This window comes from Neovison vison, chromosome 11 (assembly GCF_020171115.1).
Source record: "Neovison vison isolate M4711 chromosome 11, ASM_NN_V1, whole genome shotgun sequence".
Taxonomy (NCBI): Eukaryota; Metazoa; Chordata; class Mammalia; order Carnivora; family Mustelidae; genus Neogale; species Neogale vison.
Window position 1 is genome coordinate 63994070 of NC_058101.1, and position 27328 is coordinate 64021397.

The window sequence follows — 27328 nt, forward strand, 5'->3', positions numbered from 1 at the left end:
CCAGGGATGTTTCCACAAGGCCACCCTCGGTACATCAGATGGCCCCGATGCCCAGCCTCAGTGCTCCCTCTGCTCTGGTAAATCCACCTGAGCCCACCCATGACTCCCCAGCCAGCTGGGCAGGGCTCCCAGGCTGCAAGGCAGGGTCCACAACCAGCATCGGGAATTCCACCTGTGTTCTCTGAAATGAGAGTTGGTGTCCGCAAAGCCCACCTCCTGCCTAGCTGCCCAGCAGGAGGAACTGCCACCACCCCCTCAAGGGCCTCGGTGCCCCCCCAAGGCCCTGCTCAGCTGCCTGGCCCTCAGTTCTCACGGCCCAAGTCACCGACTGTTGAACTAAATGAGCTGCCACGTGCACAGCCTGCGTGGCACCCACAGCCCACGTGCCTGTGGCATCCACCGTCCAGAAGCACAAGAACCTTGCTCCGACACCAACGCTGGCTCCTCGCTCACTCAGAAATGAAGTACAGGTGACCTCCCACCTACTCCAGTCTCCCACTCCTGCTCCCCTCAGCGCCCAGCACCTCCAGCCAGCCTGGAGCACCGCCCTTGGGTTCTTAGACACGTCACTACCTAGAGGCTGGACCCTGGGGGTTGGCCATCCAGCAACACGAGGGACAAATTCCCTGAGGACATGGGATGAGCCCAACCCCACGCTGCGGCCCAGATCCCCAATAACGCATGTGCACCCACTACACTGCCCTTCCCATAGGCTCGTCATTGCAGCGGCTGGGCCCAGAAGCCCCCTGCTGGGGTCAAAGGCCAGCTCGACTCAGCCAAGCTGCTTCAACCGAGAAGCCCAAGCTAGAAAACTACCCAGAGATGTGTGTCTTTGAGCCAGACTTAGAACCTCTGAGCCTCAGGTTTCCTAACTGGGTAAGGGGCAATGAGGTTCCTTCCCTGCAGGAGGACCCCCTGAGTGAGCTCCATGAAGCACAGGGGGAAGTGCCCATGCACCGTAAGGGGAACACCTTAGCATCCCCCCACCAAGGCCATACAGCCAGGCAGTGGTGGAGCTCCCTGACTCCAGGGTGTGCCCTCTTGACAGCTGCCCATGCAAGGACCAGGTTCCTACCCAGTGGAATCCCCTGCATGGGGTGTTTAACAGATTATCCGTCTTCAGGTCAACTCTGGCACATAGGCTGTACTGTTCCCAATTTACAGAAGGCAAAACTAAGGCTCGGAGCATGTAATGGTCTGCCCGCTTCACCGTTTCTGCCCAGCACTTGGCACCAGGCCTGGGGCATGGCAGTGGGTGCTAGGTATCTGTGGATTTTGTGGTTTGCACATGAAAGAGTGAGGCGCCCCACTATCCCACCCAATCATGAAAATGGGGGAGTGTTCTTGGAGAGCAGAATTGTAAAGTAATGCAAAATGAGTCAGGGCAGATTCAAAGCCACTACAGAACAGTAGAAGCTTCTAACTAGCCATGGCTCTCAACAGGTCTTGGGGAGACACTCTGGCCCAGCAGGAGGCATGTCCAGGCCCTAGGAGCACATCCTTACAGGAAATGAATGACGCAGGCTGATGGTACCATTAATTCTCCTTGTTCTCATCCCAGTCTCCAGAGATTCCGATTGTAAACGTTTAATGACTAACAAATGAACAGAGGAATGAATGAATGAAATTCCAGACAACTCCACCATTTCAGCGAAGAAATACATGCTGACATTTTTTTTCATCCATCCATCCATCCATCCGTCCAGTACATCAGCCTGCATATGGTTCTAGTTCTCACAGGAAACTGATAAATTAGCGGTCAGATTTATACATCAGTCTCTATGAATTTGGTCATTGTAAGTCAGCCTATCTGATCCCAGAGAACATTTCAGTTCTAAGTTTCAAAGCAGCCCTTGGAGGGTGGGTCTCCCACCGCTATGAGGTCCCCTCAGCACATAGCCAGCTGGTCCTCGCATGTGACACCTACTACATCCCATACCCTGGAACTCTGCTTTTTCTCCTGCTTTGGTCAACACAGAGACTGTGCCAAACATCTCAACAAGCTGCTGAGCTCTTTCCTCAGCCCTATGCTGGCTCTGAAGAGACTTGAGCATTCGTGCAAAGAGATGAGCACAGGACTGGGAGTCTGGGACTCTGGACTCAAATTCTGGCTCTGAACCAAGTCACCATGTGGCCCTGAGTCTCCAGGACTTCACTTCCTGGGCTGTACGGTGGCTGGCTGGGACGAGGGGGCCTCTGACGGCTGCCGGGGAACGGAAGGGACAGAGAAGGTGGGACTTGCAGAGCTGGGCTGGGAAGGGCCAAGGAGTGGAGGAACAGAGTTGGTGTTAAGTTGCCTAGGGGAAGCGTGGAAATCAGGGCCGGCTATGTCTACAGCAGGAGCTGCGTTTGTTGGGGGTGTTGCTGTCTGGTCCCCAGGAATGAGGTTGTGTGCCTGCCTGTATGTGAGGGGGGTGGGGGACAGCCTCAGCTAAGCACCCACTGTACCAGGCACAGAGACCCCAGGTGCTGCTGTTCAGGGCCAGACCTGGGTGAGAACTGGCATCAATGACCATGCACACTGCCTGGGGGCAGCGTGACCTTGAGTGAGCCTTCCAACCTCTCTGAACCTCAATTTCCTCTTCAGATGGCAGTTAGGAGAGGAGATCCTCATTCAGTTAGCTCCTGATTTCATTCATGCACAAGTATTCCCTGAGCAGCTTCTCTGGTCCAGGCACTAGGAAGCCAGAGATGGTTATGAAGTTGCTGACGAAGAGCTGGCAAAGCTCCTACAGCAGCAGGGGAAACTCCCTCTGACATGCCACAGAGGGCAGAGGATGTGGCGACCTCTGTGTTCAGCGGGACCCAGGGAAGTCTCCCTGGACAAGGTCACACTTGAGCTGTGTCTTGAAGGCTGCGGGACAGACCAGAATCCTGCCAGGCAAAGTGGTGAGTGCTAAGGCCCTGGGGCACACGTGAAAGCACCACCTGGTGGAAGAAACAGCCCAGTGCATGCAGGACCCTGAACTGACGCTGTTTGTGTGTCTGTCCCCGGCCCCGGGCTGTGAGGCCTTTAAGGGTAAGGACACCCAGATCAGCCTACTGCACCCGCTGGGAGCACGGGTGCCACCACGGAGCAGGAGTCTTGGGTGCATTCTGGATGGGGTCAGTGGGCAGAGGGAAGGAGGAACAGTTCAGCTCAGGCAGGTGGGCAGGAAGCTCATGGCCCCACAGCTCCCACCAGAAAAGGGACAGCAGTGTCTGTGGAACTACCTCAGGGAGCCCCGAAGCCGGGAAGGTAGCTGCATACTCGGCCAGTGCCACGTCGTCCACCATGCTCTGTGCCATCTCAGAGAGCAGCTGGTCCTCCAGCCCATGTCTGCGCAGCTCCCGAAGCAGGTGCGTGATCAGGTGGTTCCTCTCCCGGCACTTCTGGACCAGGGAAGCCAGCTTGGCCTAGGAGGGTGGGAGTGGAGACATAGCCAGGTAGGTCCACCAATGCAGGACATCCTCCGGGGCTGAGTGGTTGGGCTGGGCTTGGGGCATCACATTGCTGCTCTGCATTCCCCAGCACAGCCTGGGCTCAACCCCCTCCCTGCAATTCCTCCTGCGCCCACAAGCCAGAAACTGCTTTGAAAAAAGTCACCACACTGCTGTACCCCCTGGGGCTCCCCACTGCTCTCTGGATACGGAGTTCAGGATCAGAGGTTCAAGAGTGTGGACTCCGCCACTGACAAGCTGTAACCAAGCTTCTCTCTAGACCTTGACTTGCTCATCTGTATGATGGGCATCATTTAGGGCACCAGGATAGAAGGGGCTGGTGTCCCTCTCTGTCTGGCTCCCAGCTCCTTCTATCCCAACAGTTGATATTATACTTGTGGGTCTGTCTCCCATGTAGCTTGGGAGCTCCTCGAGGTCAGGGGTGACACTGCCCTGGATCCCTGGGCCATCGCTGGGCCATCACTGGGGACAGCATGGCCCTTGGGAAGGATTTGTTACATGGATGGTATGAGTGAGTGACCCTTCCACCATGAAATGATCTCCCACATCTGTGCATGTCTGGAGGGGGTGACAGACTCTCATCATTCAAGATTGGCCCCAAGTGAGTCTCTGTCCCTTCTGGTGTGAGCTCTGCTCCATCAGAAGAGGAGGTGATGATGCTTTCCTGCCAGGACTTCCTGCCCTGAGGCTTGGGCACATCCCCCAGGCAGTGGTCCTTAGGCACCCCATACTGGCAAGAAGGCAGGGCAGGAGGGGGCCTGACTTGGAGGTTGGGGTCTCAGCACCCTTGGGTGGGGCTCCCCAGGTCCCCTGGACCACATCACCCCAAAACATCAGGGCCTCGTGCATTTGGCCTGCATCAGCTGAACATAGTAACTGCAGCCCCCCCTACAGGGCCTTGTTCGTAGTGACAGTGACTTTACTGGGCTCTTCATGACCTCCTGGAGGGACCGTGTGGCTGAGGGGAGCCTTTGGCATCAGACAGAACTGCATTCAAATCATGGCTCTGCTACCAAGTAGCTCTGTGTGACTATGGGCAGGTCACTTCTCTTGTGAGCCTCAGTTTTTCCCATCTGTGAAGTGGCGCTCATGTGCCCCTTTCCTGCCATGTTGCTCATAGACCTTAGAACAAACTGTGTGGAGTCCCTGGCATATGGCAGCTTTTGTAGTTTACAAAGGATTATGGTCTTTGTTTAAGTAAAAGGTACAAGGAAATGATTTAAAAAAAAAAAAAAAGAGGGCGGAGTGCAGAAGCTTCACATTTTCATAGGGCGTTAGGGTTGGCGTTTCCACTGCTGACATCCACGGGGTGTCAGAACAAGCTTTGAGTGGGAATGAATGTCACACCACATCACAACCGTAGTAGACCCGAGCCTCTGACAGATGTGGGAGCGCTGGGAGGGAGAAGGGCTTGAAGGATGGCGTGGCTCACAATTCTGAGTTAACATCTAAGGAAACCAAGGACCCAGCATGGGTGGGGCTGGTGAGTCAGTGGGGGCCAGGGCCCCCTCTGTACCCCACCCAGAGACTGGTCAGAAAAGGGCAGGCCCTCCAGGCTCCCTTCCCTAATTTGGGTGCCATATCCGAGGTTTCCAGCAAATGACACGTCCGAATGGCAAAGAACATTTGGGCCATGAGGGCTACTTCTGGGAATCTGTCCTAAAGACATGTCTGGCTCTGTAGGGAAAACCCTTCTAATAAAATGTGTGCATCACAATATTTATAAACAAGAATGCAAAAGAGGGCGGGAGAGGGGAAGATGGACAGACAGACCTGACCATGGATGCAGCAAGGGCCCTGGCAGCTTTATGAACTACGGCATTTGGTGTTTCATTCTCCAGCATGAACAGCTGATTCAGGGCTTGGGACAGACAAGGACAGCCTTCCTGGATTATTCTCCAGCAGGAAAAGCAGGACACAGACACCACAGATGTGGTGGGATCTCAGATACATGTAAAGTATACCAGAAGAAAATACACGAAAACTCCAGACTTGAATGGGAATTTGGGGGTGATATTTCTCTTCTTTCCCGTGTGTGTATGTGCTTTTTTAAAAATAATAAAGATGGACTGAAGATCTAGAATGGGGAAATATGAACTCTGTTTGTTTAGAAGAGACATTTCATACTGATCTCACAGACATAGTACCTTTAAAGGAGCCACAGCGAAATTGGCCTCGTGTTGCTTTTTCTGAAGCTCATCAAGCTGAAAGAGAACCAACATGTGTGAGAAGGCTGTGTCCCCCACACGCCCCCCCCCACCGTTTACACCACCAGCATCTCCCCAGGCAAGCTGGGCTCAGAGAGGTTGGCTCTAGTCCCCTCTTTTCCCACATGGGCTAGTCAGTGAGGCACAGGGACCTTTCCCATCCCCAGCTCTGCAAGACCAGAGGAGGAAGGATGCTCTGAGCTCTGCCAGACGGTGGCTGTGGGACCACCTCTGTTGCCTCTTTATTTAGGCAGGAAGCGTTCCCAGATATACCCTGCAGAAATGCCAGAGTTTTCTGGTGCCATGTTTTTAAACCTCCTGGTATCCGAGCCCAACACCCTGGGTCCCAATACTGGCTCAGCCCTTCGCTAGAACTGTGACCTTGTACAAATCACTTCTCTATCTGCCTCGGTCTTCTCATCTGTAAAGTGGGGGTAATATTAGCACCTACCCAATGAGTGAGGATTATATCAAGGACGCTGTGAATCGTTTCCTGTAAAGTGCTTAGAATACCCACTTAACGCTCACGGAATGTGAACCGTTATTACTGTCTGGCGTGCACATGTCAGTGAAGAAGCTCTGGACCTTCCAGCCAGGCCCCACACCCCGCTGAATGCCAGTGAGTCATCCCCACTGATACTCGGTGGAGCACAACTGCCCAGCCAAGTCCCGTCTGAACTGCTGACCCACCAAATCCTAAGAGAGAATAAGACAGCTGGTCTTGAAGTCCTTCTCCTTCCCCCTCTTGTTCCCTTTGTAGTCAGAACAAGAAAACGTCACAAATAAAAATCCTTCTTCCTCTTGCCAACCTCTTCTGATCTCTCACGCAGGTCTCAACCCTGCCTATTCACGACCAGAATGCCAACGTACATATACATACATATGAAATGACACTATTCAAATGTTTTACATCTCAGTTTTGTCACTGAATTTACAGTCCAGGTGTTATTTCTATGTCAATACATACAAACTGATCACATCCACTTAAAATCTTGCATATTATTTCAGCATAAGGCTGAAAGGTAACCTATTGAACCCATGTTTTATGAAAGTGTATACTGTTTCTTTGTTTTCCAAACAAGGCTTCACAAACATTCCTATATGGCTCTTTTGGCGTACCTTTTGGAATGTATTCAAAGTGTAAAATGCCAGCTCCAAGCAGACAGTCTTCTATTCAAAAGGCAGTCAGTAACATTTGCAGGCTTGGAGTCAACCTCCTGCCTCTGTCGTTTTAGGCAACAGTGTGAATGTTGCTGCGCCCTGTGTGCTGGGGTGTTTGCAATGAAAAAGTGAATGAGAAGAAAGTGAAAAGACAACAGATGGGAGGGAATATTTGCCAGCCACATATCTAATATGGGACTCGTATCTAGAACATATACAGACTCTTCATCTCAACAACAAAGAAATAAACCACCCAATTGCAAAATGGACAAAAGAACTGAATGGTCGTTTGTCCAGTGGAAGATAGATGAATGACCAGGAAGCCTGTGAAAAGATGCTCAACACCATCGGCCACTGGAGAAAGGCAAAGCAAAGCACACGGAGCTAGCACCTCATGCCTGCTGAGATGCTCAGTACCACACAGAATGGCGTGAAGGTCCCTGTGCTCGTGGAGAGTCTGGGGCATCTGTCCACGCTGATGGGACTGGAGAACAGAGCTATCGGAGACCAACCTCAAGGTTGAAGTGCCTCATTGTCCTATGACAAGAATTTCATCAGAGAATGGAAAGCTAGAAAAAAAGAACCCAATGGCCAGGGTCTAGGGGGAGTGCCTGGGTGGCCCTGTGAGTTAAGTGTCTGACTCTTGATTTTGGCTCAGGTCCTGATCTCAGGAGATCTCAGGAGATCTCAGGGACTGAGCCCTGTGTCAGGCTCTGTGCTCAACAAAGAATCTGATTCTCCCTTTCCTTCTCCCTCTGCCTCACCCCTCCCTCCTGCTTGTGCTCTCTCTCTCTTTCAAAAACAAAACAAAACAAAACAAAACAAAACAAAACAGGAAAACAGCTAAAATAAAATAAAAATTAGAAAGACACAAACGGAGGGTCTTCTGGGTAGCTCAGTTGGTTAAGGGTCTGCCTTTGGCTCAGGTCATGAACTCAGGGTCCTGGAATCATCATGTTCCCTACTCGGGGGGAGTCAGCTTCTCCCTTTCCCTCTGCTGCTACCCGCCCCCACCCCCCACTTGAGCTTTCTCTCTCTCACTCTCTCTGTCAAATAAATAAATACAATCTTTAAAAAAAATAGAACTAAATGGAAATTCTAGAACTGTAAAACACAATACCTAAAATTAAGAACAAAAATAATGAGTTTATGAGTAAATCTGACTTCCTGAAGAGTATTCCCTGGAAGATGGGTTAGAAAAAAACACCCAAACTGAAGAGCAGAAAGAAAAAAACATTGAAAACTATGAAAAACAGACTATAAAAGATACTAGATATGGTATAAAGTTCCTGCATATGCAAATGGAAGTATATGCTTCACAGATCAGTGACAGACAGGAGAAAAAAAGTCCTACTAGCTTCCTTGCTACACAAGGAGGGAACAGGGAGGAACATTCCCTGTTCACTGCCTGGGCTTTGGAAGTGGTATCAGCACTGGGAAGGCTCTCTGTAATATGGATTAAGAACCATCACGACCCCACTCTGGGCCAGTAATCCCAGTTCTCTGAGCTCTTGCATATAAACAGGAGTATATATATTAATGGTAATAACCACAGATCCAACAACAGGTGAATGAAAGTCACTTCCACCCAATAGATTACTGCACAGGCAAAAAAAAAAAAAATACTGGGCCCAAGGTTTAGGAGGCAACAGACATGAAACTCTAAGTATAGTGTATCTGGTTATACAAAGAACGCACGGGAAAGGAGCCAGAGATGACGTCACAATGTTGATGGTGTGTTTTTCATCCATCAGCTTGTCAAAAACATGGAAGTGATAACATTCTGGGTAACAAGTGTGGGTGAATACATACACTCATTTATTCCTGGCGGAAGCATAAATGAGCGCTGACTTTGGTGGGTTACTTGCCCTTCTGTATCAAAGTTAACTGCATACCTCTCCTTTGACCCAGTAATTACTTTGCTAGAATTTTACCCCTTGAATATGTAGCAGAAACATATCCCAAGTCAAGAGATACAGAAACACTCACTAAACTTTGTTTGTAAAGCAAAGAAACAGAAACAATGGATTTCCATAAACAAAGAATTGATTAAGTTATGGTTTGGCCTTACGAAAAAATAATAATGGATTTTTTTAAAATGAGGTCCTTTGTATGTGTTAATATGGAAATAGCACCAAGATTTTCTATTAAATGAGGAAACCAACAGGGTGCCTGGGTGGCTCACTCAGGCATCTGCTTTTGGCTCAGGTCATGATCTCAGTGTCCTGAGATGGGGCTCCATGTCATGCTCCCTGCTCAGCAGGGAACCTGCTTCTCCCTCTCTTCCCCACCCATGATCTCTTGTTATCTCTTTCCCTCTCTTTCTGTCAAATAAACAAACAAATAAAATCTTTTTAATCTTTTTTTTTAAAAAAAACTTTAAATGAAAAAAATCAAGACGTGGATTATTTTTTGTGGTATAATTTCATGTATGTCTACACATTCACACATTCACCGAATGTGAATACATAGGGTTGAAAAAAAATACTGGTGCTCAGAAGGGGTTGGGGTCAAAGTGAGGAAGGGCTTTTTTTGTTGTTGTTTTGCATTTTTTAAAAAATGAGATAATTATAGATCTACATACAGTCATAAGAAATAAGACAAAGAAATCCCTCGTATCCTTTGCCCTGTTTCCCCCAAGGGGAACATTTTATAAAATTATAATATATTACAACCCTATAGTGTCAATTATATTGGAACAATCTACCAATCCTACTCAGATTTCTCAGTTCTGCTTGTCCTGTGTGTGTGTGTGTGTGTGTGTGTGTGCTTAGTTCTGAGTAATTTTATCAACCATGAAAGTTCATATCTCCATCATCACAGATAAGATAATGAACCTTTCACATTGTCAAGGATCTCTCTGCTCTTATAAAATTGCTCTCACTTCACTACTACAGAGGAAGGGCTTTTATTATGTAAGGTGTGAAAACCAGTTAGACTTTCTAGAAAAACCCATGTATATTAGTTTCAGATGGAGCAGACATTAGCTTGTGGAGGGATTACAGGTCTCACTTCCTTCCCCATACTGGTCTTTACTTTGGAAATCTCACAAATACTACCAAACTGCTGGGAATGGTGAGATCTGGCCTGATTCAAGTCCTCAAAACTTCCCAGAGGGATGCCTGAGTCAGCTGAGGTCATGATCTTAGGGACCTGAGATCAAGCCCCACATCCCTCTCCCTGCACAGCGAGGAGTCCGCTTCTCCCTCTCCCTCCCACCGCTCATGCTCACTCACTCTCTCAAATAAATTTTAAAAATCTTAAAAGACAATACAAAACAAACAAACAAAAAAACCAAAAAGCTTCCTAGAGTGTGGGCCCATTTCATTTACGGGCGGGAAAGGAAGCGGGGCTCCAGCCTACCTGGCCCTGGAGCTGGTCCCGGAGGCTGGCGGCTTCCCCAAGTGCCTCCTGTAGCTGGCGGTGGGCGGACGTCTGGTCTCTGAGTTGGCACTGTAGGGTCAGCACCCGGTGCTGGAGCTGCCCCACACGAACCCTCAGGTCCTCTGTCGGGGGGTCTGCCTCTGGGTCCCGCAGCTGTGGAAATCACCCATCCGATGGAAATGCTTAGCTTAGCTTCTAAGTAATTTGCCTTAGCAAATAAAAGGACATGTTTTCCTTCTTAATTTTTTTCTTCTGGCTTACATTTTTTTCTCAAGTCAAAAATTTTAGAAAATAAAGGAACAGAAGTCACCCCAAGCCCTATTAGCCAGAATAATCACTGCTATTATCCACACATTTTTTTTTCCAGTCTTTTTGCAATGCCTGTATGCATGAGCACATGTGAGCGTGTGGCCCATCCTGGGTTTTTTTTTGGGGGGGGGCAGTGTTGGGAAGGTCTGGGGAATCACAGAATAACATTCTAGAATGTGATTTTCAGATATATATATATTCTGATATATATATATATCTTTTTGCACATCTTTTCAAAAATATGCAAAATGGCAGGGCGTTCCAGAATCTGTCTCCATCGATTTCGGTCACCACTCTGCTAAAAAAAGGTATAATGAATGGAATTTCAGGTTCAAATCCAATTACTAGATGCTTATTACATTAAAGCATCCTCCATTTATATAAAGCAGAGGATAGTACATTTTCCCCCAAACGCTTTTTCTTAAATCAGTACAAAAAGGTCTCTCACTCTTTTGGGGCTCAGACACGAGCGGGTTTCATACGGATGTCATGGGGAATTTCCAGGAAGGCAGAAAGATGTGAAGGAAAGGCGGTGTAGTATTCAGCAGGGGTGTTGAATAGTAGCAATGCCCCTATCCCCAGTGGTTCTGGGTTCTAAAGTCTTATTTTTTAATAATGTCCATATACACAGACACACAGGCAAGCATATATAGACACAGACACACACATAGATTTTCTCTATATAACAATTAACAGACTATCTATATCTTTGGTATTCTGCTTTTCTTGCTCAGTGCCATGTCAGGAGCATTTTTCCATATTATGAAATAATGTTGAAAACATCACAGTGAGCATACGTTCTAAGGCTTGCTGAATGCTCAGGGCATTCTAAATTTGGCTGCTGTAATTGGGGCGATCATAAACACCCTTACATGTAACAACTGGATGGACCTCTGAGTCTTTCCCTGAGATCATCAGAGGGGGGTTTTCTGGACCTGAGCATCCATTAAGGAACCATTTCACATGCTACAGTGGCTGATGAAGGTGCAGCTCTACTAAATACCAGGCTCATTTTTGCAGGAGCCCAGAGCTCAGAGGCTTCTCACACTCCCTTCCTTGGGCATGGCAGTGCACCCTTCATCGAAAGCAGTCACGCTGGGAATCTGATGACTTGCAAAGTTCATCTCTTCCTTGTGCTCTTAGCCTGGGGGTGAGCAGGGAGAAGGGGCCTGAGCCACTCTGCTGGGAGAGGACAGAGAGGCCGGTGCAAGGGCAGAATCAACGTGCCTCGCAGTTGGTGAGGCCTCCCCCCTTGTTAGGAAAGAAATCTGAGAGCAGAATGTGGTTTTCTTCTAATTAATAGAAATTCACAGAGCGTGGGCCTAAGATGCACAGGCTGGGCCCTGTCAAGAACAGATGGGTGCTCCCGATGGTTTCATGAAATCCAGCTCTAAGACTTGCAAAACAACTTGGCCTTTCTGGGAAGTTTGGTGCCTTCGCTGCATCCCCTCCCCGATGACTGGGACAAGGGGTTTGTCCCAGGGACCCTTAGATTACGTTCTACTGGCTCTTCCAGTATGTTCTAAAGAGAATGGACGTGTGGGGTAGGGGCCAGCCCTGCCTGCCACATGGGATGGCACCACTCAGCACTCTTGTGAACGGCTCATGACCCACTTGCTCCCAAACGGGAATGATCGGTGTGGGCTCCAGCCACATGCTGTCCTGAGGGTTATGGTGCCCTTGGGGAGCTTTGGTGGGGGAGATCGATACAGAAATAGGCCAATCGGCACTGCACTGTGAGGGGAAGCTGGGAGGCACTAAGCCAGAGACACCCACTGCCATCCAGCACTGGGGGATGGAAATATGATCACTGCTCTCTGGGCTGGTCAAGGGGCAGGTGAAGCCGTAGTACCTGTTGATTCCCATGGTAGAGGTGTTCCCACCAGGACCAATGACACACTGTGAAAGTGCCATCACGCCTCCACACAGAGCCCACCTGCGGCCCTGGGAGGCACTGCCCCCCCCACCAAAGGAGACCCCAAGGATGAGTGGCAGTTCCCAGGAGAAGACTGGGGAGCAGGAGGGGCCAAGCAAGGATGCCGAAGGGTGGAGGGTGGGATGCAAACAGCTAAGGCTCCCCAGGCCTGGATTAGAATTCACCAGAAGGAGTTGGGATTTCACACCAAGTACAAGAGGAAGAGACAGAAGGATTTTAAGCAAAATAGCAACATGATCAAGTCTGTGACTTGGGATGATGAAATGGGGACACTTTCTTGTCCCTGCCTCCTGTACATCAACAAACCTCATTTCCTTCAATTCTGGTTTTTGTCTGGAATCCTCCCTTCTTTTAGTTCCAAATTCCTCAACTCTGGCATCATCTCTTGGCATCATTTCTTGACTGCAAAGTTGTCTTGACTGTTTCCCTGCATCCCCCTGGCCCTTTTCTTCCCGGCAGGCAGTGATCTTTTTACAAATGAATTGAACCACATTTTTCTCCCGCTTAAAAGCCCCTAGTGGCTTCCCATTGCATTTAGAAAGTATCATAACTGGGGTCTGCAGGCCATCTGAGCTCTGCCCCATCTCACATCACTGTTGCCCACGTGATCCTGCTGCATTGCCTACTTTCTCTTTCTATTAGCCAGGTTCATTCCTACCTTGGGTCCTGGTCACTTCCTTCTCCCTCAACATGAAAAGCTCTTCATCTGCCACCCCTTTCCCACCTTGAAATGCTCAACTTTATATTCCTCTCCTCAGGGTCCAGTTTTTACCAGGTCTGACCAACTGATTGGACAACTACAAAATCTGGGGAAAGGCACAGAGCAGTTCTTTGCAAGCACTGAGTGGCGGCCAATGCAGGCTACAACCCTTGAGGAAAAGGATACACAACAAGGCAAGCTCCCTATTTTCCCTGGCTTTCTCACTGCAGCATTTTCCAAACTGTGGGTCAGGAGTGGGAGCCCTAGCTGAGAGGGGTGGTCCTGTTCAATGGGGGACTCAGAGGCTGGAGTTCAGAAGTGCTCTGATAGATGGGTCTGTGGAGCAAAGGAAAAGAAAGGAGAGAGCCAGGCACTTTCCTAGAAATGCACTTTGGGTCCTTGGCTGAATCCTATGCTGAGAGCACAGTGTAGCACTTGGAGGCCTCGCCGAGAAGAGAAGCTGGAAGGCCAATTGCTGAAAAGACTTCAGAGGTCTCACACTACTGCCAAGAGGGCAGAGTTCTGGCTGAGCCCAAACTGGTGTCCTCAATGACTGGTCAGGAGACTCAGTTACTGCTACTGAAAGGCCATGCTCCAGGAGCAAGGTCCACACTATAGAAGGAAAATCAGGCCCTAGGACTGGATCAAAAGTAACATACACCTGCACAGGAATGATCTGGTTTGCTGATCATTCCACTGTCTGCCAGAGCAAAGTGTACTCAGCATTGTCTAGTGGGAGATAACAGATACCTACCAGATATCCTACATGATGTCCAACATAAAATTTTTTAAAAAATCACTAGACACATGAAGAAGCTGGCAAGTGGCACTTAATCAAGAAATAAAATAGTTGATAAAAACAGACCCAGTGATAATCCAGATATTGGCACTAGCAGACAAGATATTCAAAATAACTATGATTATATATTTTTAAAACTATAAGAAGGAAGAAATGAATGAAAAGATGGGAGTATTTCAATAGAGAAAGGATCTCTTAAAAAGGATAAAATGTATATTCTGAAGATACAAAATAGAACAAATGAAATTAAGAACACATGGGATGGAATTACCAGAAGATAGGATACAACAGAACACAGATCTAGTGACCTAAACAATAGGTCAGTAGAAAATTCAAACTAATACACAATGCTTAAAAATGGGAAAAACAGAACAGTGTTAAAAGATATGGGATATAATAATAAAAAAAAAAGTCTGGAGTCTAGGAAACAAGAGAAAAATAGGACAGAATAAATATCTGACTATATAATAACCCCAAATTCTCCAAATATGATAAGAAACTTGACTCCACAACTTGAAGCTCAGAAAAATCCAAACAGGATAAATACAAATAAAATCACACCAGGCCCATCACAGTCAAATTGTCAAAACCTCAAAATAAGAAGGAAATCTTAAAAGCAGTCAGAGATAAAATAACCCACTTAATTCAGTAAAACAAAACCAAACACAAAACCCATGACAAAACAACCCATTTTTTGAATAGAAACCATGGGAGCCAGAGTCAATGCAATGAGACCTTCAAAGTCCCCTAAGTGGGGGAAATCTCTGCCTACCTAAAATTCTGAATCCAGCAAAGGGGAAAAACAATCTCTTAAAAGTGGAAGTTGACGTTTGTTTTCCTAAAAAAGACATGCAAGAGAATTCATCACTGGCAGATTCTTACTCTGAGAAATGACAAAGCTCTTCAGGCAGCAGGAAAACAGATCCCCGGGAGTGGGAGTAAGAATAAGTATCACAGGACCATGTGGCGGTCCAGTAAATTTAGAAGATCATCACTTGTCTGGAATAATAATAATAACAATGCCTTATACAGTATCATCAATGGGCATAATACATATGACAAAAATGAGGAAAAGAAGAAAGAGTAAATGGAGATAAACTACTAAAAATTTTGCAGTATTTATTACTAATTATTAATTTATTTGGGATTTCTGTATTACATGGTAAAAGTACTAATTTAGGGTACAGTTAAATAATTAATAGATACATTCTGAAATCTCTAAGGTAAACACTGAAGGAATGATACTAAATTATAAAGTGGAATGAGCTAATGGAGAAGAAAAAGGAATAAGAAAAAGTATTTATATTAATACCAAAGACAAAGGGAAGAAAGGAGAAATAGAGCAGAACAAAGAAAACACATGGTAAGAGGGGAGCAAATACCCAATGCTCGCATCACAGGTATGAAATGTATGTGGACCAAACGCCCTAACCAAAAAGCAGAGGTTGCAAAACTGAGCCAAGCAAAAACAAACCAACCACATGCTGCCAAAAAACCACACTTTAAATAGAAAGATGCCCACAGGTTGAACGCAAAAGGGTGGGTGGTCTGAAAGAAGTTGGATTCCATGAAAACACTAAGGGAAAGAAACTGGTGTGACTACTTCTATATGAGACCGAGTGCAATTTGGGCAAGGAGCCTGGGAGGTAATGAGGGACATTTCATCATGATCAAAAAGTCAAGTCAGCAGGAGAACATAATTGTAAGTCTGTATGTATCTTATAATTTCCAGATATACAAATCAAAACTAACATACCAGATGAAGAAATACACAAATGCACACTAAGAGATTGCAAACATATCTGGGTAAAAAACAAAGCAAATGGACAGCCCGTCAGTAAAGATACAGAAGATCTGATCAGCAGAATTAACCAGTGTGGCCCCAGGGAATGATCGGTGTGGGCTCCAGCCACATGCTGTCCTGAGGGTATATATATATATATATAAAACAAAGGTGGATCACTCAGTACTTTACAAAGACTCCTGGGTTATTTGCCAGAATAGAATTTAATCTGGTCAATAGAACAAATCTCAAATTAAAAAAAATAAAAACAATATAGTTATGTTTTCTGACAACAGTGAAATAAAACTACAACGTTGGGAAAAAAAATATGACTAAAAAATTCAGCAGGTGCTTGGAAATTCAGGAACTCTATTCTAAATCACCCATGGGTAAAGAGAGACGTCACAAATGGAAACTGCTAAGTACTTTGAAGTGAACGGACATAAAAGTACAACATATCAAAATGTGTGGGACGTAGCTGAAACAGTGCTCAGAGAGACAGGCAGAGATAGAAGTGCATAGATCACAAAAGAAGAAGAGCTGAAAATCAATGATCTGAGCTTTCAACACAAGAAGCAAGGGGGAAAAAAAGGAACATCCAACTAAATCAAAGGGAAGTGAAAGAAAGGGAAGAATGAAGGTATAAACAAAATTCAGGGAAATAAAATACATACGATGAAGAAAATTGACAAAACCCGAAGGAATCCTCTGATTCCTCCTGATTGATAAAATTGCCATGGTGGGGGAGGGGGGTTGGGAAGAAAGTGGAGAAAGAGCAGGAGAGAGAGAGGGAGGGAGAGAATGAATGAGTGGCTACAAAGGGATCAATATTGAATGTCTTACGGACAGGCAAGACCACGTTGAGGCTATCATGAGCATCTCCTCCTGGGATTCCTGAACAGCAAGCATGCTCCACATGTGTGGACAATGACTCAAGGAAGCCCGTGTCCTGGCCAAATCATAGATGTGGTAAGTGCAGAGCTGGGTTTAACCTCCGATCAAGTCCTAAAGTCCCTGCTCTTTCCATCATCCCTTTCAAGACCCAGCTTGGAGCATGATGGGGTCATTGGCCAACCGAGGGCAGTAATCATATTGAAATACATGAATGTATCAAGTCAACACACTGTGCAACTTGAGCTTCTACAATGTTGCATGTCAGTTACATCTTTTAAAAGGGGAGAGAGACTCTCTCTCTCTCTCTCTCTGCCTGCCTCTCTGCCTACTTGTGATCTCTCTCTGTCAAATGAATAAATAAAATCTTAAAGAAAAAAAAAGGGGGGGAGAGAGAGAGGGACCCACTGTGCAGAATTAGGACCTGGACTGCTTGATAAACTCTTGGATCTGAAAACATGAGCTCTGATCTTGAAGTGTCAACACCACCCCCTCCAGTGTTCCACCTGATGCCCATGGCGAGAGCCTAAGGAGAGGGGCCAGCTAACGTCTCAGACTGTGTGCAGCAGGGGACCGCCCACATGGCCGTCCCAGCCCTACTCCTCCTGCGACGTGATTGCCCATTACTTCACTTCCCTGTGCCCTCATTCTCCCATCTGCTAAGTGGAGGTGATGAGGTGGGTACCTCCTCCAAGGGCTGCCTGGGGAACCTCACCTGAGGACAGGGGGTGGTCAGCCCCCTAGACAGCTAGCAAGATGCTAAGGAAGCAGCTGTGAGTAATCAGTCTACCTGGGGGCCATTGTTCTGGGCCGTCAGAGCTTGCACTGTGTCCGCACAACACCATGGTCTTTCCTTCTCCTCTTCCGAATGTGCTTCTTTTACTCCTGCTCCATGGATGCGTCCTTGCGCGACACTGGACACCTCAGCACTTCCCCAGACCAAGGACAGAGTGGAATTGGCATTGTATATGGAATTCTCCATGCCTAAGGAAGGCTCCATACACCTGCCAGCTGCACCCGATTTCTCCTCCATGGGTGGCCCATGGGCTCCTGCGGTCAGTTGCCCTGAGAGCTGAGTCACCTGCACCCCCTTTTCCACAGTGGTCCCCTTGTTCCCCTGCATCTTACTTTCCCCCCACGGACCCTCCTCTGCTCTCACTATGCGTCGCACAGCTGTGCTCTCCCCCAAGGCAACTTCCGTCTCCAGGACACGGATTCTGCGTAGAAGGTGAGCATTCTCCCCGCTGAAGGCCCGGACTGTGTCTTCTATCCCCAGCACTATGCTCTTCATCAGCTCTTTGTAACCAACCCCGAGCTCTGAGATCAGCGCCTTGAGCTCCTGGTTTCCCAGGGTGACGCGCTCCATCACACCTTTGGATTTTCTGAGGCTCTCCCACACGGCTTTCTGCAGCTGCGCCGCCTGCCTTTTCAGCTTCTCGTTCTCCTCTTCAAGCTCAGAAATTTTGCCGTAACTTTTCCCGTTGCAGTCCTCAAGGTCAGAAATGACCTGCCAACATTGGTCCAGTTCCCCCTTTAAGTGCGAGATGTCCCCTAGCAGCATGCTCTTTTCCCGTTCAAGTGTGGCGATCTTTGTCCCATTTCTGTTCCTCTCTTTTTCCAGAACACTCACTTTTCTACGGAATCTCTCTCGGTCGCCCCAAAGCTCAGCATTGTCATGTAAAACCTGGCTTCTCTCTCTTTTCAGTCCAGCAATGAGCTGCTGGAACCTTCTTTTCTGCCTTTCAAGGGCTCTTGGAGGCCACTTCCAACCTCGCTCAGAGGGCCATTCTGGGCCCAGCCTCACATCATCCAAATCAGGCACCATCTCAGGAAGAACCACGCTGGCTCCCAAAGCCTCAGTCTCTTCTGGTCTAACCTCTTCACTAGCCTCCCCAGGTTTGACTTCCCTGGCCAAACAAACATCCAAGCCCTGGTTTCCCAAAGCCTGCTGGGAGGAAGGCTTTCCCTGGCAGCTGGGCCATTTCCAAGCAGAGTTTGTGCTCTCTCCCGCCAGCATGGAGGCTTGTGGCCACCGCCCCTCTCCTCCAAGCTCCAGGATGGAGAGTTGCTGGAAACAAGCCTCCATCTCTTTCTCAAATTTGTCTAGTCTGAGCTCAGAACTGCCAGGTCCTTCGCTTGGAGCCCATGAGTTACGGGTGCATTCAGTCCCCTTGGGTGGAAAGATTGGGCTTCCCAAACTGGGAGACAGTCCTTCTTCTGCCACTGAGAAGAGGGTACCCTGGCCTGCACATTCCATGGGGCCAGGTTCCTCTGGGATGTCCTCATAGCCCAGACTGGACCCTTCTAGAGGCGCTGCCTCCTCCTCCTTCTCTTCTTGCCCTTCGTATCCAGGGCTTTCCTCTCGCAGACACAGAGCCTTTCCAGACCACACAAGAGTTTCCTCCTCGCCCTGCCCTGCAAGGACCTGAGCACCTGCTGGAGATGGCTTCCGGGCGCCCTGGACCCTGGCTGTGGGGTGCTCTTCCTCTACGTCTGATAAAGGTCCTCCCTCCCTCTCCCTCCTGTCCCAAGCCCTCCTCTCCCCTTCCTCCTCTGTTCTCCACTCTGGTCCTTCTCCCTCCTTCCAAGTGTCTTTCAGATCTCTGGGCCCTCTCCTGGGAAATCGATGACTTGAAGTCTCTGGGCACTCCTGGCAAAGGGAGGCTTCAGGGCTCTTTGCCCAGTGATGATTCCAACAGGGCTGTCCAATGGCCCTGGGAGCAGGCAATGACCTGGCATCCAGCACCTGTTGCATTTGGGAGTCTTGTGGAGAAGCCTCCTGGAGCAGCAGTGGCGGCAGCTGGGAAGAGGGGTCCCTGGCTGGTCCCCAGGGAGGGACTGGGGACGTCTGCACCAGGAGAAAGGACCCCTGGGCCTGGGTGGCTGCTAGTCTTTGCTCTGAAATCCAGGCCAGCTCCACAGGGAGGAGTGAGCTGTCCCTGCACTGCCTGGGGGGGCAGCCACAGATGAGAAGGAAAGTCTGTTCATCCAAGCTGGGCTCAGCTGGAGTTGGCTAGGAATGGGAAGAGAAGAGAAGGTATGAAGCAAGCTCTTCCTCCATTTAGCACCCCCCCCACTTCTCTGACCTCATCTCCTGATGTTCTTGGTGCCCCTTCACCTAGCCATATCAGCCTCCCTTACTCGCCGAGCCCGATACCCGTGCCCCAGGGCCTTTGCACCTGCTCTTCCCTCTGCCCAGAATATCGTTTCCTGGATCCCTTCGTGGCTCCCTCTCGATCCATTCACATCTCTGCTCACATGTTACTTTCTCTAGCAGCCGCCTGGCCATTTTACCACACTGTGTGTGTTCCCCTTTACTGTGCCCCGACCTTCTCACAGCTTGCTGTTTATCGATGCACACACTGTCTACCCCCTTAATTGCTATATGTCCAACATGGTAGCCACAGGCCACCAGCCATGGTTTAAGAGCTGGGAAGCTAGGGGTTCATGGCTCTCCTACTGGACCACACAGGCATAACACATTTCCATTGTCATGGAAGGCTTTCGTGGATGGCCTTGTACACCACCGGCTCCAAGGGCAGGGTTCCTGGGCCTAGACCAGTGCCAGGCCCACAAGATGCATTTTACAGATATTTTAAACTATATTTTTATATACACTTCTTCAACGTGTGTATCCGTTCTGTGTCTTCAAACCTCCCTCTCAGTTATTTCCAGAACGTTCTTCCAAACTCTTCTTTAGCCCCTTCTCCCACCTCCCACACACAGTTGGCGCCTCAGGCACGCAGGAAGCCTTTGGCCTCACCAGTCCACCATCAGATCCTGCGATATCTTCCAGGGTCTCATCCGTTGTCTCCAAAACAGAGGGGCCTGGTCCAGCCCCAACACAACCCCAGGAGCAGCGGCCCTCAGAGGACTGGCCTAGAAGGCAAGAGGACCCCAGGAGTTAAGGAGACCCTCTTAGGAGTTTTTTCACAACTACCACTAGTGACTGAATCTCCTGCTCTAGACACAACCTGCCACTTGCCACTGACTCCAGGCCCCTGAGCCCCAGAGGTGGCCTGACGATCACCAGCACCAGTATCAGAGATGGGGAACGGCCATCCAGTGATGTGTCATGGGCTGGGTGTGGAAGCCACCTTTGCTGACTAGGATGTTCACACAGGTGACAAATCCCACGACACCTCCCTCAACCGGGCACCCTCATGGTCCCACAGGGTCGTAATTCCCTGCCTCCAGCCCTGGCCACACGCCTGGCGTGCAGAAGAAGGAGCTGGTCCCAGGCTTCGCTGCCAGACAGGCCCCGCCTCCTTCTCCTCCCAGGACAAGTTTGACCATTTGACTCGCCAGTTCTGCTCCCCAGAAATAGGCTAAGGGGGAAAAGCATCTGTGTGGGTCAGCAGCACCGGGGGCTATAAATACGCGTTTGGCCTTGGAAGACTGTAAGCAAACCACAGACTCCCCCAGTGGGACATCGTGGGTTTGGGGCTCCCTCAGTACCTGGTTTTTGCAACAGGGAACCGGAAACCATACCTGAGACTGTGATCAGAGGCATTGGTTCCCATTAAGGACAAGTTAGGGACAAGGGGCTCCTCAGCCCAGGCAGCTCCCAGACCTCGCACCTGTCTCACACTTGAGTTGGCAAGAGGTGGGGCAGGGAGAGGATAGTCATCCCATAGCCTTCTGCAAAGACCCCTCCTCCTGAGACACCAGCTATCCCGCACTGGCCAGCACCCTCCTGAGGCTGAAGGAGTAAGCCTGAATGTCTAGTTGAGCCCAAGTCAGGGACCTTGTTGTGGACATGGCCGACTCTAATCCCCCCTTCTCCAGCTGTGTGACATCAAGCAAGCAACACTACCTCTCTGGGCCTCAGCTCCCTGTCTGTAAAGCGGGGCAGTCACCCCCACCACACACACATTGGCAGGTCCTAGATAAAGGTCAGCCTGTCAGCAGGTGCCTGTTCAGGTGCTCCCCACACACACCTGCGGAACCTCCCAGTCCAGGGCCACCGGCAGAGCAGACGATGGCTTGCGGCCCTTGTCTCCTACCGGCATCCTGTGTGTCCTCCCTGGGCAGGGATGGGGGTTCATCCCGAATCCGACTCAGAGTGTCCTTGAGGAAGACACAGGAGGAGAGCCATGAGTGCCCTCACAGCAGAAGGCTTCCCTCTGGGCCCATCCCAGCCCCAGGGACTCCAGGATGGTCTCCAGGCGGACCTGTCCCTCGACCGTCAACAAGTCCCCAGTGCCGCATCCGATATCTCTGAGCGGCATCCCCTCCCCTTGGCCTCTGCCAAAAGGTGAGCTGGGTGTGCAGAGAGGAACTTCCCTGAGTCGGGTCTCTCCCTGTGGAGCATTAGTTAAAGACGGTCGGCTCTGACCCACCATCTACGAGAGGCTGGGGACCAGTCTCCTCTAGCTTCCCACAGCCCCCGCTACTTCTAGCCAGATTCTAGTGGGTGCTGTTCACTGCCTCCATTCCCCGCCCCCCACCAGACCACGAGTCCTTCAGTCCTTCAACGTGGCTTCACCTGGTCTGCACCCTTGCCTTACCCACACCAAGTAGGTGCTTAATAAATGTTTGGTAGTTAGATGGATCAGCAGAACCTGCAGAAAGACCTGCACTTATGCAGCAAGCACTTATTAGGCTCCAACTGTGTGTTAGGTGCTCTTCTAGGTGAGGGATAAACAGAAATGAATATGTAACACCCGTCCCCTTCTCACCTGTCCCCCAGGTCCTCACCTGCTCTCTGCAGAGCCCTGCATCAACTCCCAGCTAGACCTCTCCTGCCCCCCCCAGTCCTGCTCACAGCGCCAGGGAGGCCCCCATAGCATGCACTCTCCCAACTACACGGCCTCCCCTAGCGTGTGGGATGAGTTCAGTGCTGCAGTGGGCACTGCTGGCCTTCTAAGGGATGCTCCTCGCTTGGGTTTCTGCTCATGGTGGCCTCCCTGCCCCTCCCCAACCTGGTTCTGGCCTGCCTCTGCACCTCCGCATATGCTGTTCCTCCTGCCAGGCTGGCACATCTTCCTCTGAAGGAAGTGGGTTGCCTGTGCCCTGCTCTCTGCCCCTCCCTTCCACACCCCACTCAACATCAGAGCAATCGCACTGAAATGGAAACAGGATCAGGTGATTCTCATGTTTCCAGCCTTCAGTGCTTCCCACTGCCCCATCCTCATTCTGCTCCTTAAAGGGACCCTGTGCCCCCTGCATCAGAGCTGTGCGCCCCTAGTGCCCGCTGCCTGCTTCTCTTTCCGCCCCTCTGCCCAGCTAACCTGCTTCCCTCTGGGCTCACCTTGAAGGCCAAATCCTCAACAAGGCCTCCCCTGATCCTCCCTCAAATGAACCCCACCCCTTCCCTCAAGGATCTCCCCCTAATGCTCTGAATTTGGGACCTTCCCATCGTATGTGTCACGTCTGTCATCCACAGACCAGGAATCTCAACTCTGGCCACACCTTAGAATCACCCAGAAGCTTTTAACAGTCGCAAAATAGGACCTCAGCCCAAAGTAGCTGAAGCCAGAGGGGCCTGGGCACCAGCATTCTGCTGGGGGCATCAGGCCCACCGACCCACAGTGCCAGACACCACTCTCCAGTCGATCCCCTTGCTTCCCACGTGATCAGAATGAAGCCCCTCTGCCAGCAGCTCACGGGCACCACTGAGAAGAGGTGAAGGGGACGTGGGGGAGGGAGAAGGCAGAAGAGAAGGGGAGTGAGGGAAAGGAGTGAGAAGAAGAGGATGGGAGAGAATGGGAGAGACGGAAACTCCACGTGGGAAGCGGCAGGAGAAAGACAATAAGGAGGAGAAAGGAGCAGGCCAAGGACAGCTGGGAGGGCGGCTCCGAAGACCAGCACCGCTGCAGCGTTCACTTCTGTTCGGATTTCCTTCCCATACCCCAGCTGACTTCAGCTCCGTTCCACAAATACTTCCTGAGCTCAGCTATAAGGGACAGGCCCTGGGCTGGAGCTGGGTATGCCACCGTGGATAAAACTCACAGAACCCTGCCTCCGGAGGTGACTTGACGGGGAGGAAGGGGCATCCTAGAATACGATGCTACCCACCCTTCCTTCATGTCACAGTGACAAAATGATGGCTCAGAGAGGGAGAATGACTTGTCTGAGAACACACAGCACACAGACGGAAGAACAGAACCAGAGCTCAGGTCTTGAACTGGATCCGGGCTTTCTCTCCCCCGCTCCCTGCCCCTCTCTACTCAGTCTAGTCAACACTTCCTGCCCTCCTTTACCCACAGGAGCAGTGACCCCCCCCCCAATTTCACAGGAATTTAGCTTTCGTGTGCAATTATTTTGAAAGATAACCAAAAAGAAGGACATGAAGAATATGGAGTGATCCAGACACAAACACGATCCATGTGTTACGATATATCCTTCTGGGCTTTCTTCTCTGTACAGACATTTAAATTCTTCCAAAAGTCTGTTTCTACAGAATGTCCATTTTTGTTCTGTGCATTTCTCATTTGATGACCTCAGAAGATCATGTCCCACAAGATCTTCTATAATGTGCTGCTTTATAGCACCGAACACCCTCTGACAGAAAGAACACCCTCACCTACCAAGGCAGTTCCTTCTTATCGGACATTTAGGTTGTTTCCAACATTCACCAACTATAAACAGCACCAAGGTGATTTCAATATCTGACAATTATTCAGAATAGAATGCAATCTCAAGCTTTCGAGTATTTGTATTAATTTTGTAACTAAGGAACTTGATATCTTTGCCTAAGACCACTAGCCATCCGTATTTCCCTTTACATTACCTGTATCATCGTGGCTTTGTTACAGCTTTTTTTTTTTTTTTACATTACCGACCTGTGTTTGAAAGCCCTTGAGAACCAAATGTCCATAGACACTTCCCCACAGATGCAAACAGTGTGCAAGGACGGGGCCGAGCAGAACAAGGAAACCATTCTCATAACCGCCACTAGGGGTCATTGTGCCTGCACTGCCAGGACAGAGAGGCTTGAGGAGGAGCGTCAGCATTCCCAATGCTACTGTCACCAGGAGCGGGATCTCTGCTCTGGGACAGTGTGACACTGACATTTCTAAGTGTGTGACTTTCCATCTCCCTGCACAAGCCTCCGCAACCCCCGGGCTGTCCCCTGCTACGAACCAAGTCTCCAGTGTCTGCACCTGTGTCTGTCTCCCCTATAAGCTTTCAAAGAGCAGGGTCAGCTTTCCAGCCCCGGTGCCAGCACAGTGCCGGGGACCTGGCAGGTACTCAGGGTGCACTCGCTAAAAAGCAGACACATCTGCAGGCAGGCCTTTCTTGTCTTGCAAACCACAGTCCTTTTAAATTTCCTTTCACCCACGCCTTGAGCAGAAACCCCCTCCCCAAACACCTCCCCAGGTCAGGGTTTGTCCTTGCTATGGTCTGTTCCTTCAGGGACCTGGGTCCCAAGTGATGTGTTCTGGAAACCGGCAAGTGTGAGATCCCAGGCAACTCATGTGCCTCCTCTGGACTGTGGGGTCAGGTACAAGGATGCAGATACTATCTCGCTACCTCCCAGAATTGACGAGATCCTGCTTGGAGAAGTGTTTGTAAACATAAAGCAAGTAAAATCTCTTCCCATGAAGACTAGCACCAGCATAATGCATACCTCCTTGCCCAGAGCACATCAAACGAAACCAGTGGGCTGCCGGGGTTGGGGGGCTCCTTGATGATCTGTAATGGTTTTCTATCTGATACACACTTCCCTGGGGCTAGACACTGCTCCAGGTTTCCCAGTTTCTATGCCTCCCTCTAGCACTGCCACTGTGAAGCAGTCCCTTTGCTGGAAGTTTCCATTTGCCATAGGCAGTGGAGCAAATACCTTCCCAGGTCACTTAACCGCTGAGCCACTAGTTCACCAAGACCCTCCCAGTTGTGACCAAAGCCAGGGGATCAAGGCTATCTTAAACAAAGAGGAAAACACCTGCCAGGCCCCACACAGTGAGAATGAGGACTTCCAGCGGTGGGTCATACCACTACAGAGACACAAGGAGAGAACGAACTGGGAAGATTGGGAAAGTCTTAGAGGAAGCAGCATTCCCACTGAACGGAGAGAGAGCAACAGAGTTTACTGAGCAGAGCTGCAGAGGAGCAGGTTGAAGCTTCTAGACACAGGGAAGGCTGCAGGACCGAAGAGCCAGGATTCATCAGGGGCTTGTGGAAGCTCAGTGTGGCCAAGGCAGGGTGGTGGGAAGGAGTGGGCCATGAACCTGAAGGACGTGGCCAGCCTAGAGCACCAGGGGCCTTGAATGCCACAGGGAGGGGGTTGAACTTGATCCCAGAGTGACAGCGGCCAGGAGGATTACAAAAGGAGATCATTGGGGGTCACCTCAGCTATCCAGAGAAAGGCACTAAACCCCTGCCTATAGCTCCTGACCTCGCTGTGTCCCTTTGGAAATGCACTGTGGGCTTTAGGAAATCACACACCCGTGTAATGTTCTCAGAACTCTGTCTACAGTTTCATAAGTGTTCAATTCTACACCAAGACCCTGAAGGGCACCAGCAGTTTTGGTATCAATAGGCTCTAGCATTTCAATTTTTTTTTTAGATTTTATTTACTTATTTGACAGTGAGAGAAAGATAGAGTAAGCACAAGCAGGGGAACCACAGAGGGAGAGGGAGAAGCAGGCTCCCCTCTGAGCAGAGAGCCAAATGCAGGGCTCGATTTCGGGATTCTTGGACCATGACCTGAGCTGAAGGCAGACACCCAGTGACTGAGCCACCCAGGTGCCCCTCTTGCATTTAAATTTTAAATCTCAGCTACACTTCCCTTTGAGCTGCTAACTGGCTGGGACTTTGCATCTCCCCGTGGCCCTCTCAGGAGGGCCGAGCCTGGCAGACTGTCGTACCCCATCACCCTGGGTCCAGCCCCCATTCTAAATGCCAGGACCCTCAGCAGCAACCCATGGACTGTCAGGCCCCTTCCTCAGCCCCACGCTCTGCACTCAGATGGTTTTGTCATCCTGTGCAGACAGGGGACTGTCTTGGGCACTCTCCAGTCCCTGGACCCAGCCAAAGCCCAAGCCAAGCAGAGGTAGCAAGCGGGCACCTGTGAGAACCTAAATTACTAAGCCACCCGCCAGGATGAGCTGGAGGGACGGAGTGTGGCGTCCACAAACCCCGGGAGCCTGGGGGGACAACTCCTGCCTCACCACTTCGTATCTCTGTGATCCTGGGCAAGTCACAAGCCTCTCTGTACCTTCACATCCTCCTCTGTGAAATGAGGGTAACACACTGCCTCCCTCCAAAGATTGTGGATGGACTAAACGAGTGGCAGATACAGAGCCCAGAAAACAGCATGTGGTACAAAGATGCTCTAGTGAGTGCCGGGGACCATTGACATCCCCCCACGCAAAGCTGGTGAGGGAGCACATGTCCCTACCATCAAGGAACTGGAACCCACAGTTTTACCACCTCACAGGTCTTCATAACTGTTCATCCACAGGGACACTTGTCACGGGTTGAATCGTGTCCTCCAGAATTCCCAAGTTAAAGTCTGAATCTCTAGAATCTCAGCATGTGACCTGATTTGGAAATGGGGTCTTTATGGATTCAATTAGTTATGATGAAGCCCATTTGTGTGACCAGTGTCCTTATGAAAAGGGGACACTGGGCACAGAGATAGACGTGCAGACAGGGAAGATGCTGGGAAGACACAGAGAGAGGACGGTATCCACCAACCCAGGAGAGGGGCTGGAACAGACCCTCCCTCACAGATTCAGAGAGAAACAACCCTCCAGACACCTTGACT

At 49.8% G+C, this 27328-nt stretch overlaps 1 protein-coding gene across 1 annotated transcript in view; it reads right to left on the minus strand.

Moving 5' to 3' along the window:
- Positions 1 to 27328, minus strand: part of C11H4orf50 (chromosome 11 C4orf50 homolog) — a 49367-nt gene that overhangs the window by 9123 nt on the left and 12916 nt on the right. Inside the window, exons 6-12 of the mRNA XM_044225944.1 lie at positions 21618 to 21681; positions 20375 to 20490; positions 19358 to 19624; positions 17402 to 18988; positions 10173 to 10346; positions 5589 to 5645; positions 3214 to 3396 (exon numbers count right to left, since the gene is read on the minus strand). Coding sequence (XP_044081879.1) covers positions 3214 to 3396; positions 5589 to 5645; positions 10173 to 10346; positions 17402 to 18988; positions 19358 to 19624; positions 20375 to 20490; positions 21618 to 21681 — 2448 coding nt within the window. The remainder of the gene's footprint in view (positions 1 to 3213; positions 3397 to 5588; positions 5646 to 10172; positions 10347 to 17401; positions 18989 to 19357; positions 19625 to 20374; positions 20491 to 21617; positions 21682 to 27328) is intronic.